At 36.6% G+C, this 13,178-nt stretch overlaps 3 protein-coding genes across 3 annotated transcripts; all 3 read right to left on the reverse strand.

Moving 5' to 3' along the window:
- Positions 1-4,519: 4,519 nt before the first annotated feature.
- Positions 4,520-4,815, reverse strand: LOC135438559 (cecropin-C-like). Its single transcript, XM_064696906.1, has 2 exons — positions 4,717-4,815; positions 4,520-4,612 (listed from the first exon to the last, which is right to left on the reverse strand). Exons 1-2 carry the CDS (start codon positions 4,813-4,815, stop codon positions 4,520-4,522), a joined length of 192 nt encoding a protein of 63 aa, XP_064552976.1.
- A 1,393-nt stretch (positions 4,816-6,208) lies between these two features.
- On the reverse strand, positions 6,209-6,596 carry LOC135438416 (cecropin-2). The gene is made up of 2 exons (XM_064696739.1): positions 6,420-6,596; positions 6,209-6,358 (listed from the first exon to the last, which is right to left on the reverse strand). Exons 1-2 carry the CDS (start codon positions 6,516-6,518, stop codon positions 6,266-6,268), a joined length of 192 nt encoding a protein of 63 aa, XP_064552809.1. The 5' UTR covers positions 6,519-6,596; the 3' UTR covers positions 6,209-6,265.
- Positions 6,597-11,195: 4,599 nt separating this feature from the next.
- On the reverse strand, positions 11,196-11,593 carry LOC135438421 (cecropin-2). Its single transcript, XM_064696743.1, has 2 exons — positions 11,435-11,593; positions 11,196-11,373 (listed from the first exon to the last, which is right to left on the reverse strand). The coding sequence occupies exons 1-2, from the start codon at positions 11,531-11,533 to the stop codon at positions 11,281-11,283; spliced, it is 192 nt and encodes a 63-aa protein (XP_064552813.1). The 5' UTR covers positions 11,534-11,593; the 3' UTR covers positions 11,196-11,280.
- Between the last annotated feature and the right edge of the window lie 1,585 nt (positions 11,594-13,178).

Raw genomic sequence — 13,178 nt, forward strand, 5'->3', positions numbered from 1 at the left:
CAGAGGGACAGACGGACATGTCTATATTAACTCAGCTTTGATGCTGATCTAGAATATATCTACTTTAAGGGGTCGAAGATGTCTCCTTCTATGCGTTACACACGTTTTCGAAAACAATTTTTTGTACATTTTTCGTTTTTTCCATCGCTTTAAAATCCCCTTTGCTGCATTACATATTAAGAAATTCGTTTAAAGGAACAAACTCTTGTGCGCTGCTTCTTTGATCTTCATGAAGATTAGAAAGTGAAGTTTTCCTAATTTATGTATACTCTATGAGAGGCTACATATCAAATTTGTTGTATATAGTCCCTATAATTTTTAAGTTATGCTTAAGAAACCAAGTCTTAAAATCGATTTCTTTTAATATTCTGGAAATGTGATGAGATATCGTTGTAAAATTATAAACTCGCTTTGTACATGTCACAGGAGAATATAAATTTTAAATTTACAGTCTCTAGGTTTTGTAGTTTGCAAGATATATAGTATGCGTTTATACAGACGGATAGACAGACAGACAGTCGGTCAAGGCTAAATCGACTCAGCTGTTACATAAATTTGCACAAATACATTACACCCTTTACAGGGTATAAAAACATTTACGCATTTAAAGCTTGAAGTCTCGCCTAGCCTCCAAAGATATTAAGGGACATATGGTAAATATTTGTCAGCCAGGCACTCACGAGTGTATTCATCCTCAGCTATTCATAAGCGCAAATATTCATATGTGCTTTATCACCCTCATGCGATCTGAGCTGATCTGGAAAAAAAGGCTTGTCATTGCGAGGCATTCGTGTGGAAATCGACAGTATTTCAATAATTTTTTTTATTAGACAACAGCTATTCGCAAAATACGCAGTTCAATGCCTAAACACAATGCTTGGCTGGATAGTTGATGTAGTTGTTGTTGTTGCTATGTATCTCACAGATACATTTGCTGCAGGCAAAACAATTTCATTTGTGCTTGAAATGCACCCAAAAGAGCTCGCAAAACAGCGCGCGGTGTTTATTAAATTGTTGCGCCGTGGCCTGAAAAGGGGTGAGAGGTCAGGGAACAGGGACAACTGGGGCGACAAGGCGACAGGGGCGTACGCTGTCAGGACCCCAGACTGGTGCTGAGCGGCGCCTGGGCCAAAAGGTCCACCTTTTATTAATTTGGACAATGTAATGCGCCATCGTCAAGCTGGCCATAAATCTGGGCAAAACGAGCAGGCGACATGTGAGTCCTTCAGCCGAATTTCGTGCAGAACAAAAGCCATTGAATTGCGTATGAAATGTAATGCCCAACCTCAGGGGCGAAAATATCATCGCATTTCTCATGGCGCGCTGCACATTCATTCAGCCAGTCCCAAAAAAAAATGAAAATGAATAAAAAGAAAAGACAAAAATATTTCATAAATTGAATTGTATTTTTGCATTGTTCCATATAGCCAAAAAAATAACAACAAAATAAAAGCCAAAAAACTAATAACAGTCTATATGAAATAGTGCATAGAATGAATTTTTCTATGTGATTTATAACGCATTTAGAATATAGTCTCTAGACGAACGAGCTCAACTAGCACATACCCTGTATTGAAAATGTCTTTAGACGAAACCTCGAAGAGAGATATATAACGCTTTTAGCATATAGTCTTTGGCTTTAGATGAACGTGCTCAACTAGGATAGGATATCATAAAACTATACTTTTAAAAGATTTCTTTGACGAAACCGCGAAGAGATCGAAGCTAGAATTGATATTTATCGATATGTGCAAATCGGAGCAAATCGAAGTAAAATTCAGACTGAGGAGACTCTGGCTCTGTTCCTAGATCCGGTTCGGAAGGTATATAACCTCTCAAGGCCCTAGTTAATTGAATGCTTTACCAATATCAAACCCAATATACCCCTTTAGCAAAGAAATAACTAAAAGCTGTGATAGATGATTGGGCGCAAAGTCCAGTCCAGATTGCGGCTGTATTGTTAAAGGTTTAAAGCTAGGCTCTTAAAAAACTATGCACCAAAAATTAAAAAATTATGTTATACTCAACGGCTTATCGTTTCTTAAATATGATAAATTGTGTGGCAAAGTTAGGTCTAAGCAAATTAAATTGTTACGCTCGATTGCGGCGAGTGCTGCGTGGCATTAAAATTTTGGCAAAGATTTGCGCAGACGGCGTTCGTATATTTGTGGCACGACCTTAGTGTGTGCGGCTGACAATTGCCACGCCCATCGCCCATTGCCAACAGCCCGGCGGCAAAAACATTTTAAAATCGCTGGCGAAGAGCGAATTGAATTTAAATTTGCTGATTATGCGGCCCAAACGCCACTTGGCCGTGTGCTCAAGTAGTGCGAATAATGGTTATATTGAGCCATAAAAGAAATTAAGTCAAACATTATTTTTAGCTCAGCCGAACAGCCTGCCCAGCTACACTGTGCTGCATGTTTTGGGCATGTGGGCAAGCACAACAAGCACCACCTTTTGAACTCGAGTTCGGGCAAATATTATTGATACATCGTCAGCTTCTCAATGGATTGTAAACGATTGCTGAAGAGCCAGCCTTGGAGGCAGCCCAGCGGGTTGCCTCATATATAAGTATAAATATATATATGTATATGTATGTTCTATATGCGCGTCCTGTCTATCTGCGACGCATATTACAATATTTCGACATATTTTCAAGTGTTGTTGCTGTTGTTGTTTGATGCGGCCCCATGCGCGGCTTACAGATGATTTTCTGGGATTTACGACGCCAGCTTTCAGGCAAATAATAAAAAAGAGAATTTTACAATCCGCGCTGCGGGCGGGCGTCAGGAAGTTGTTAAATTACTTATAGATGGCAATGTGCCAGGCGCTTTTTTTTGTAATTTAAAAATGATTATTACATAAGCTGCCCGAGGGGGCAGGGGGGAAATCAATGCATAAATTAGAATTTCGCCGGCTCTTTATTGTTATTCAAATGATTTGACAGTGGCGCTCTAATCAGGGCATTTGAGGCGCTCAAATGATAATGATTGACTGGCACTTGCAACGCCGGAGCTGTCAATAATTCAGAGCATGTGCCGCGAGTTTTATAACCGCCGACGGCAGCGACATTGTAAAAGGAAGAGCCAGCCCAGCCTGTCGATTTCCCAGGCGAGTTGCCCTAATCCTACAGCATTGCCATTGTAATTAGGCCGCATTCGTTGCCTGCTCGTATTCGTATTCAAATTCAATTCATTTGCTCACTTTTGCAGTTAAAGTGCAGGCAGGTAATCCTTCAAGCATATCCCAATGCCAACCCACCCCTACCCCCTCGCAGTCGACGTACTTTAATGGCAACTATGTATGCACTTTCACAGGGCACGCTGATAATTTAATGTAAACTTTGCGGTCACGTGTCGACATGCTCCCAAATGTAAGTAAATCAAAGCAAATTACACACACACTCACATACACACACATGCACACACATGTGTGTGCTTGCCACAGGCTAACCTTCAGCCGGGCTCCCTCGTCAACCCAAACCCAGAGGTTCACAAGTGTTTTGACATTTTAACGCGTTTTATGCTCAAAATGACCAGCAACAGCGGCTGCGGGTTCCGGGCATATGCAAGGGCCCGGGGTCTATTGCCAAGGGAGCTCTTACACTTGTGCAATTGGTGGAAGTTTTGTTCTAACTGTGAGAACTATTCGGTTCTCAAATATCAACCCTGTGAAGTAAACAGAAACGTAAACAACTGTACCTAGTTCTACATATATGCAAATGGGTTGATCTTGACAATGTTTATATAAGTTGGCAATTATACAGATAGTATGGAATATAGAGCACATGCATAACCATGTACATTGATTTTGTTCCCTAAACCCATTGAAAATGGGTAAAAAGGGTATAATGCTTTTGTGCAATGTATGTAAGCTTTAATAGCCGAGTGACGTCCTATTGCCCTCGCAGTACGAGTTGGTTAATCGATAACTTGCCTCATTTTCAAACAATCGATAAAAATCGATGTAGAAATCCTCTTTTCACCACATTTTTCATTTAGCTTCTAAAATATTATAAGTAGTCTATACAAATAAAGTATCTTTCATTTTAGCGTTAACGCAATATATTTATATATGTATTACAGGCTGAAAACAGGTTTGTAGTCTGAATTCCAATATGTTCAACCATGAACCATCGAACCGCAAGCTGCAATATTTGGATGAAGAACAGCCGAACCTAAGCATGAACAATGTTTTTTTTGCTAATCGAGCATAATGTCACGTCTTTTAGGCTTAAGACGATCAAACAGAAAATAATTCTAAAAATTGTTTGAAACGTTTACCGAATTAAATAAATTTTATTATTAATATACATACATACATACAGATACATAATATACTATATGTATTTATAGTTATTTTAAAATATTTTTTTTCAATATTAAGCAAAAAAAACTTAATTTTCAATCATTTTCATGGATTTTCATTGGTTTTAATTTGATTAACTCAATTTCTTAAAGACTACAAATATATAAATAAATACATTTTCGAGCTGCTGTAGAAAATGCATCCCTCTTCAGCCTCTTGCTGTAGCGGCTACATTTGCGGCCCTTTCAGCTATGTCCACAACCTGAATTGTAGCATCCCGAACATTTTGGCCAATGCGCTCCTGAAAGAGGTAAATTTATAGACATATATCATTAGTTATTAAAGATCTGTAACTATTTTATTTGTCTCAAAGTTAAAAACACATTCTCTTGCTCTTTGGCTTACAATTCTCTTGCCAAGCCTTTTCCAAAAGTCGGCCTTAGCTTGTCCCATGCAAATAGCCAAAAGCAGCACAACAAAGATAAATATCTTGTAGAAATTCATGCTCGACTTGGTAATAAAACTGGCTATGTTGCTGGAGCAATATGAACCGAAAGGCTGATGACCGACTGGACCGGCAGTAGATGCTTTTATATCCATCATCAACAAACGGGATTCTGTTTTAAGGGGAACTTTTGCTTGGTAGAAATTTCATGAAACAAATTTTGATATAAATCATTAAGTGTGATTCATGGGAAAGTCAATGTATCATTTAAATCGTGTCAAACAATGTGAAAGAAGATGTTTGTGATAAGTTATTAATATTCGTAGAACTAACAAAAACATGATCTTTACATATTTCGGCAGCTATGAATCATTAGCTAAATAAAATGTAGTTGTTAATTCGAATGATTTTATGTAGCTATAAACTACTACACAAGTACTCCCAACAAGTTCTAGACTCATTAGATAAAGTAAACTGTATTCAATAGTTCGTTTTCAGTTTCTAAACAACCAAACGGGTTCATCGGGTAGTAACAAAAAGATATTGTTAATAATTATTATCCAATTAACTAAGAGCTCATAAAAAAACGAACAGCTATATTTATTAGCTACTTGCAGTAAATTGATTTATATATTAAAAACCGTTCAAAAATAAATTTATTTGTTTTGCTTACTGTATTTAGAATAATTGTTAAGTATGTTATATTATCTAGCTGGACTTTACTATATAGTTATTTCGTGAGCTATTTTTGTTTTTTTAGCAGCATTCCAAATCTAGCTGTCGGAGGTTCCGTTCGCTGTTTAAACGCAAGCCCCGTCTAAAGATTTTGTTCATCAGCCTGGTTTTTGACATCCATCTAACTGGGATTATAATAAAAATGGCGTATTTATATTCTTCTCGATAATAAATGAAACAACATTATTTATAATAATATTTAAAAAAAAGTATCAACTGGTTTTATTAAACATTTAGAAGTAATATATCTTCTAGTAAGATAATTTTGTAAGCAATTGCAAGTTTTCGTAAATGTTTCTAAAAAGATTTGCAAAAAAATTAATTTTTTTGGTACTCAGTTTGGAATTCCATAAATTTCCGCATTTTTCTGCTGATATACCGTAAAAACTTGGGAGGACAGCGACCATTGAGTAATTTTCGTCCGCTTGAGAGGAATGTCCGCTTGAAAGAGAGGGAATAGGAATGGCCAGCTTCATAATGAGAGAAGTCCCCTCCCAAGAGGGGCGTCATCTAATAGGCGTGTCCGTTTATAAAGTTATAACTATATATTTATTTTAATCCGAAGCCTTTAGATAACTAAAAATGTACAAAAATTAAATATTGTTTGAGTATACATACCATATTTTGAACTATATTATTATTTCAGTATGTCAAAGTAAAATAATAAAACGTATGCTGTTCTTCTTTTTTTTCCAAAAATAATTTTATTTTAAAACATTAAGACTAAATAAATACTTATATTTTTTAATAAATAAATATGACTTGTCGATAAATTTAGCCTCTGGCCGTGGCGGCCACATTCGCAGCCTGTTGGGCAATGCCCAATCCCTGGATGGTGGCATCCCGAGTGTGCTGGCCAACGCGTTCCTGTAAGGTTTAATCTTCTATAAGTAATTGTTTATACAAACAATTTAATTGAAAGACTTACAAGTTTCTTGCCAATCTTCTTCAACCAACCAGCCTCGGATTGACCCAAGCTGATGGCCAGGATGAGCGCAACGAAGATGAAGACCTTGTAGAAATTCATATTGAGTTCTGGTATTGAATATTCCTTGGAAAATATGAGAATTTCAGTTATTGCTTTGATTGCTGATGTTGAGCGACTGATGACTGAGACGACCAGTGAGTGCCTCTTTTATAGTTCATATAGCTCCCCGATGCTGATAAGCCTCACATCGCAAAAACTCAGCAATTGATGGATGCACGAGGGGATTTTGTTCGGCGAAAAAGTACACGGATCAAAGGCAAATACGGTGAGAGTGGTAAATCTATGAATCATTTATGCATTTATAAAGTATGTTTTTGTATATGTGCAAACTTCATAATTTCGTGTATCTAGCTGTTATCAATTTCGAGATATAATCAGAAAATTGAAGATATATATATACTTTATTTATTCAAAAGAGACTCCTTCTGCTTGTTACATACATTAGCACAACCATATTATACCCTTTCATATCAAATTTTCGTGGCTGCAGAGAAAAAAAATTCAATTCTAAGCCCCACCCAAATGTTAAACGTCGCCCCACAAAACTAAGCCATATAAGATGCAAAGCCAGGTATTTCCGCACTCTCTTAATTAGCCCCACAGATAATATTGTCATATGAAATGGATTTGTCGGGTAACCACCAAACATATTTGTCGTGAAATAGACACAACTAAAAAATTGGGAGATATACAAATGTTTTTTACAACAAATCAATTTACGAATGATTTGTTCGGTTTAATAAGCAAACACGTAATAAAGAACTAGGTGTGGTTGTTATTGTTGTTGTTGATGTTGTTGTTGTTGCTGTCGTTGTTGTTGTTTGTTTCTGTTGTCATCGCGCTTTATCAGCGTTTCTTCCCAGTTATCAGCTTGTTGCGTAGATTCTACTCTGCTTTGGAGGTGCATGCTGTGAATCCCAGTGGATCGATTTGCAGGCAGGCTCTTCACGTTTTCATTAAATTCTTATGCAGAGAAGAAGTTTGAATTCTGCGAAAAGTGTGAAACACGTCTCAAATGATTTTTCTTATAGATCTCTGGAAATGAATTTGAGCGCGAAACGGCACCTACCAAATCTTTGATCTCCATTTCCATCAAGGAGGGATGGATTTTCCAAAAAGTGCGAAACACCCCTCAAATGAACACAAAGATCTTTGCAAATGTTTTTGTAGCCGATCGGATACTAAACAAAAAACTTTCATACGTGTACAATCCGAACAGGCAACTCCCCGATGCTGATAAGCCCCGCAGCGCAAAACTCAGCAATTGATGGACGCACGAGGGGATTTTGTTCGGCGAAAAAGTACACGGAGCAAAAGCAAGTAAGGTGAGAGTGGTAAAGTATGCAGTAAAAAATAGAATCTATCATTTATTCAATAATCTCTATATATATATAACTGTTTGTCCTGACTGACTGACTGAATGACTGCCTGACAAACTGACCCCCCGACTGACTGACTGAATGAATGACTGATTGGTGATCAACACACAGCCCAAACTGTAAGAGCTAGGAAACTAAAATTTTCACTCTGGTTACTTTATGTGAAGAAGGTGCACGTTAAGACGGGGTTTCGGGAAATTTCACCCGCATGTGTGGGAAAATCGCGAAAAACCTTTGTTTTTTCTTTACTATCCGTCCTCAAACTCAATTTTAAAGATCTTTGTCAGAATTTATTTCGAGATCAAGATGGGTAGATTTCAATTTTCCACGGGCGTGTACTTAGTAGAAAGGTAATATCTAAAGTTTTAAGCACAAAACGTTCTACGAGCAAGGCCGGACAATATCCGCTAGTGACTGACATAAGGTATGTTGTTAAGTACATGCAATTCTATAGAACTGTCAATTCGGAGTAATTATCTTACAGTTTTTTTGCAAGAAAAATAACAGGCTAAGGTGCTCTAGTCGGGAGTGCCTGACTATAAGATACCCTGCACTCGGCCCGAGCTTCCGTAACTAAGATTCAGAAATTAAAAAGAACTTCATAATTTCGTGTATCTAGCTCTTATGCTAGCTAGCTCTAGCTCTCTGCATTTAGATAACATAGTTAATGAGGCAAAAGGTGTACTTGGATTCATTAAACAATGGTCTAAAGAGTTTAACGATCCTTTTATAACGAAACTTCAGTACATCTCTCTTGTTCGCCCTATCCTTGAATACTGCTCTTGCATCTGGTCTCCGCAGTATAACAATAGCCAGGATCGTATTGAATCTGTTCAGAAGCAATTTCTGCTTTTTTCCTTAGGAAGTTTAAATTGGGACCCCAATCTTCGGTTGCCATCCTACTCCAGCAGGCTACTTCTTCTTAATCTTCCGTCGTTAACCAACCGTAGGACAATTCTCGGTGTTGTCTTCCTACATAATGATGATTGTTGGCGATATAGATTCTCCTTTTCTTGTAGGGCGTCATCAATTCTCTGTTCCTTCTAGACCAACCAGGAATTATCGCCCCTTATTCTTATCTACGTACACAACAGAGTACGCTATGCACAATCCTTTTCGCGTGTTATGTAAAAATTACAATAGTTTGCATCACGTTTTCTCTACCGAACTTTCTCTACCCCTAATAAAATCATTGCTATCAGGATACCTTCGGGAACTCACTGACCATTCCCAACTATGAGCAGGGGCATAGTTTGCCGGACAGGCTATAAATTTTTCCCATCGAGTCGGTGATTTTCCATTGCTATCTCTTTACCCTATCTACTTAACACTCTATACATCTAGTTTAAATTTCTTTAATTTATCAATAACTTCTTTTTTTCTTTTTCCCTATTCATTGTTTAATTTTACTTAAGAACACTATTTTCTCTACTTACACCCTTCTACTTAGCTATAGGCTCTAATAGCGTTACTGAAAAAATTGGCTGTGAAAAGGGGCACAGCTGGCCGGACTGGCAAATCAAACACCTCCATCGGTCGGTGATGCTATTAGATAATTGTGTATTCTAATCAGGCTTTTAGCATTTAATTTTCATAAAGTATGTGTAATGTATTGAATAATTAGGAAGACACTCGTTTTGTCGACCATTACTAAAATAAAATAAATAAAATAATATATAATCAGAAAGAATGGAAATAAAAGAGATTTCTTCTGCCTGTTTCATACATTAGCACAACCCCATTTTACCCTTTCATACCCATTTTCAATGGTTGCAGAGTATAAAAATCCATTCTAAGCACCGCCCAGATTTTAAACAACGCTCAACAAAGGTTTGCCATATAAGATGCAAAGCGAAAATGTTGGGTATTTCCCACTACTCTTAATTAGCCCCACAAATAGGATTGTCATATGCAGTGGATTTGTCGGGTAACCACCAAACATGTTTGTCATGAAATAGACAACCACGAAATTGTGTGAAATACAAATGTTTTTTACTACAAATCAATTTATGAATGAAATCTTTCGCGGGTTTTTCTGCTTCAAAATGTGTGAATATGCCACCGACCCGGTCGAGCTGATAATATGATCAGTTCAATGACGGATCAGTTTAATGAATAAACACGTAAAAAACAACCAGGTGCTGTTGCTATTTTTGTTGTTAATGTTGTTGTTGTTTGTTTCTGTTGTCATCGCGCTTTATCAGCGTTTCTTCCCAGTTATCAGCTTGTTGCGTAGATTGCTCTACTCTGCTCTGGAGGTGCATGCTGTGAATCCCAGTGGATCGATTTGCGGGCAGACTCTTCAGTTGCCCCAACGCTTAAAACTCGAGTCAAGAGGGATTTTACTAATTAAGCTGATATCTGCGAGTATGATTAATAATGTGTTCAATAAAACCTATAAGAGAGAAAGAGAAAGTTCTGCTTTCATAAACAAATAATGTCAAATATGTGCAGATTATATATATAAGAAATATACTAAGTATATAAATTAAGAAAGAAAATATTTTACTCCACGAACAGTCTCAAAATTGGCTTGGGATGAAACCAATAACGAATATAAACATATAATCAATCTCAATATTTAAAATTTGGCATTAAATCCAGTTCAAGAATTGAAGTTATCCAGGATAAAAAATACTTTGGCTAATTTGGATACGATTAAAACATGTGAATTTCTTAACTAGTAAAGGAAAATATTATGACCACTTTTATCTAGCTTTGAACCATTGACATAGTTCTAATGCAAGTTCATTTTTTGTAAAATAGCGGGAACTTATAGGTTACTATTCTACATTCATTAACTCAAGTAAATGATTTCATATTAAAAATAGTTGCTTTATTGATTATATAGAAAAAAAAGAACATTTACTTGAATTTATTTTGAATTTCAATGAAATTGCAACCAAATTTATCAAAGACAAAAAACCTAAATGTATGAATTTCTGTGATGCCAGATTTTAAAAATGAATTATTATTAATAATTATTAATTATTTATGGTAACAAAAAATACCCGTGTCTAATTACTTGTCGATAATAAACATATTTTAAAAACATATTGAGAACGTACTCAAAATTAACAACTAAAAATATTTAGCAATAAAGTAAAAGCTTGGGGCTGGCCATATAAAGTAATTCTTAAGCGATGTATGCATTCGTGCTACTGTCTTTAGAATAAATAGTTATAGTAGATCATAATAATAGATTTTCTATTTATTAATTTTGTGAGCTTTTTTTGAGGAACTATTTTTGTAGCTACATCCCTAATACCCAAAAAAATATAATTATGAAAGCCATAAAACCAGGATTATAATAAAAATGTATATATTTTCTGTTAAATATTTTTGAAAATATATTTTTTACTTTAAAACACTACCACTAAATAAATAATTATGTAATAAATAAACGTAATTTGTCCATAATCTTAGCCTCTGGCCGTGGCGGCCACATTCGCAGCCTGTTGGGCAATGCCCAATCCCTGGATGGTGGCATCCCGAGTGTGCTGGCCAACGCGTTCCTGTAAGGGTTAATCTTTTGTAAGTAATTGTTTATACCAATAATTAAATTGAAAGACTTACGAGTTTCTTGCCAATCTTCTTCAACCAACCAGCCTCGGATTGACCCAAGCTGATGGCCAGGATGAGCGCAACGAAGATGAAGACCTTGTAGAAGTTCATATTGAGTTCTGGTATTGAATATTCCGTGGAATCTATGAGAACTTGAGCTGTTGCTGTGGTTCCAGATGCTGATAGACTGATGACTTATACGACCAGTCAGTACCTCTTTTATAGCTCGTGCAATCCGAGCAGGCAACTCCCAGATGCTGATAAGCCTCGCAGCGCAAAAGCTCAGCAATTAATGGATGCGCGGGGGATTTTATTCGGCGAAAAAGAACACGGATCAAAAGCAAGTAAGGTGAGAGAGGCAAAGTAGGCAGTAAAAAATATAATCTATCATTTATTCATTAATCTCTATATATTAAGCTGTTTGTCCTGACTGAATGACTGACTGACAAACTGACCGACTGTATGACTGACTAACTGACTGACAGACTGACTGACTGACAAACTGACTGACTGACTTATTGGTGATCAACGCACAGCCCAAAGCGCAAGAATTAGGAAGCTGAAATGTTCACTCTAGTTATCTTATGTGAAGAAGGTGCACGTTAAGTCAGGGTTTCGGGCAATTCCACCCGCATGTGTGGAAAAATTGCGAAAAACTTTTGTTGTTTCTTTACTATCCGATCGGCCTCAAACTCAATTTCAAAGATCTTTGTCAGAATTTATTTGGTACGTTTTTGGGAGACAAATACGGGTCAAAGGTTTAATAAACGAAAGTTTATTCTTCAGCTTCAAGATTCTCACCGCAATAATAAAATGATTTAGATGCACTTAAAATATACTTTTAATAGAAGTGGAGATCAAGATGGGTATCTAACAATATCTAAAGTTTTTAGCATAAAACGTTCTTTGGGCAATGTCGGGCAAATCCGCTAGTGACTGATATAAGGTATGTTGTTAAGTATATGCAATTCTATAAAACTGTCATTTTGGAGTAATTATCTAACAGTTTTTGTTTGCAAGAAAAATAACTAGCTGAGATAAGCTCTAGTTGGGAGTGCCTGACTGTAAGATACCCTGTACTCGGCCCGAGCTTCCGTAACTAAGATTCAGAAATTAAAAACAACTTCATAATTTCGTGTATCTAGCTCTTTTCAGATATAATCAGAAAGCCTAGACTAGTTTCAGGAATATGTATATTTTATGGAATTAAAAGAGATTTCTTCTACCTGTTTCATACATTAGCACAACCCCATTTTACCCTTTCATATCCATTTTTAATCTGTGCAGAGTATAAAAATCCATTCTAAGCCCCGCCCAGATTTTAAACATCGCGCAACAAAGCTTTGCCATATAAGATGCAAAGCCAAAATGTTGGGTATTTCCGACATCTCTTAATGAGCCTCACAGATAAAAATGTCATATCAAATGGATTTGCCGGGTAACCACCAAACATGTTTGTCATGAAATGGACACAACTAAAAAATTGGGTTAAATACAAATGTTTTTTACTACAAGTGAATTTCTGAATGAAATTTCACGTGGGTTTTTCTGCCTCCCGATTTCCGACTACAACGGTCGAGCTGATAATATGATCAGTTCAATGACGGATCAGTTTAATGAGCAAACACGTAAAAAACAACCAGGTGCTATTGCTATTTTTGTTGTTAATGTTGTTGTTGTTTGTTTCTGTTGTCATCGCGCATTATCAGCGTTTCTTCCCAGTTATCAGCTTGTTGCGTAGATTGCTCTACTCTGC

The sequence above is a fragment of the Drosophila montana genome, unplaced genomic scaffold (assembly GCF_035044405.1).
Source record: "Drosophila montana isolate Dmon_TW-CO22-7 unplaced genomic scaffold, ASM3504440v1 contig_3848_1, whole genome shotgun sequence".
NCBI lineage: Eukaryota > Metazoa > Arthropoda > Insecta > Diptera > Drosophilidae > Drosophila > Drosophila montana.

Excerpts from the sequence above, each read along its gene's own strand:
- LOC135438559 (XM_064696906.1), bottom strand. The coding sequence starts at position 4,815 with ATGAATTTCTACAAGATATTTATCTTTGTTGTGCTGCTTTTGGCTATT. Across the intron at positions 4,613-4,716 it reads AAAGGCTTGGCAAGAGAATT|GAGCGCATTGGCCAAAATGT; the intron begins GTAAGCCAAAGA and ends TACCTCTTTCAG.
- LOC135438416 (XM_064696739.1), bottom strand. The coding sequence starts at position 6,518 with ATGAATTTCTACAAGGTCTTCATCTTCGTTGCGCTCATCCTGGCCATC. Across the intron at positions 6,359-6,419 it reads AGAAGATTGGCAAGAAACTT|GAACGCGTTGGCCAGCACAC; the intron begins GTAAGTCTTTCA and ends TAAACCTTACAG.
- LOC135438421 (XM_064696743.1), bottom strand. The coding sequence starts at position 11,533 with ATGAACTTCTACAAGGTCTTCATCTTCGTTGCGCTCATCCTGGCCATC. Across the intron at positions 11,374-11,434 it reads AGAAGATTGGCAAGAAACTC|GAACGCGTTGGCCAGCACAC; the intron begins GTAAGTCTTTCA and ends TAACCCTTACAG.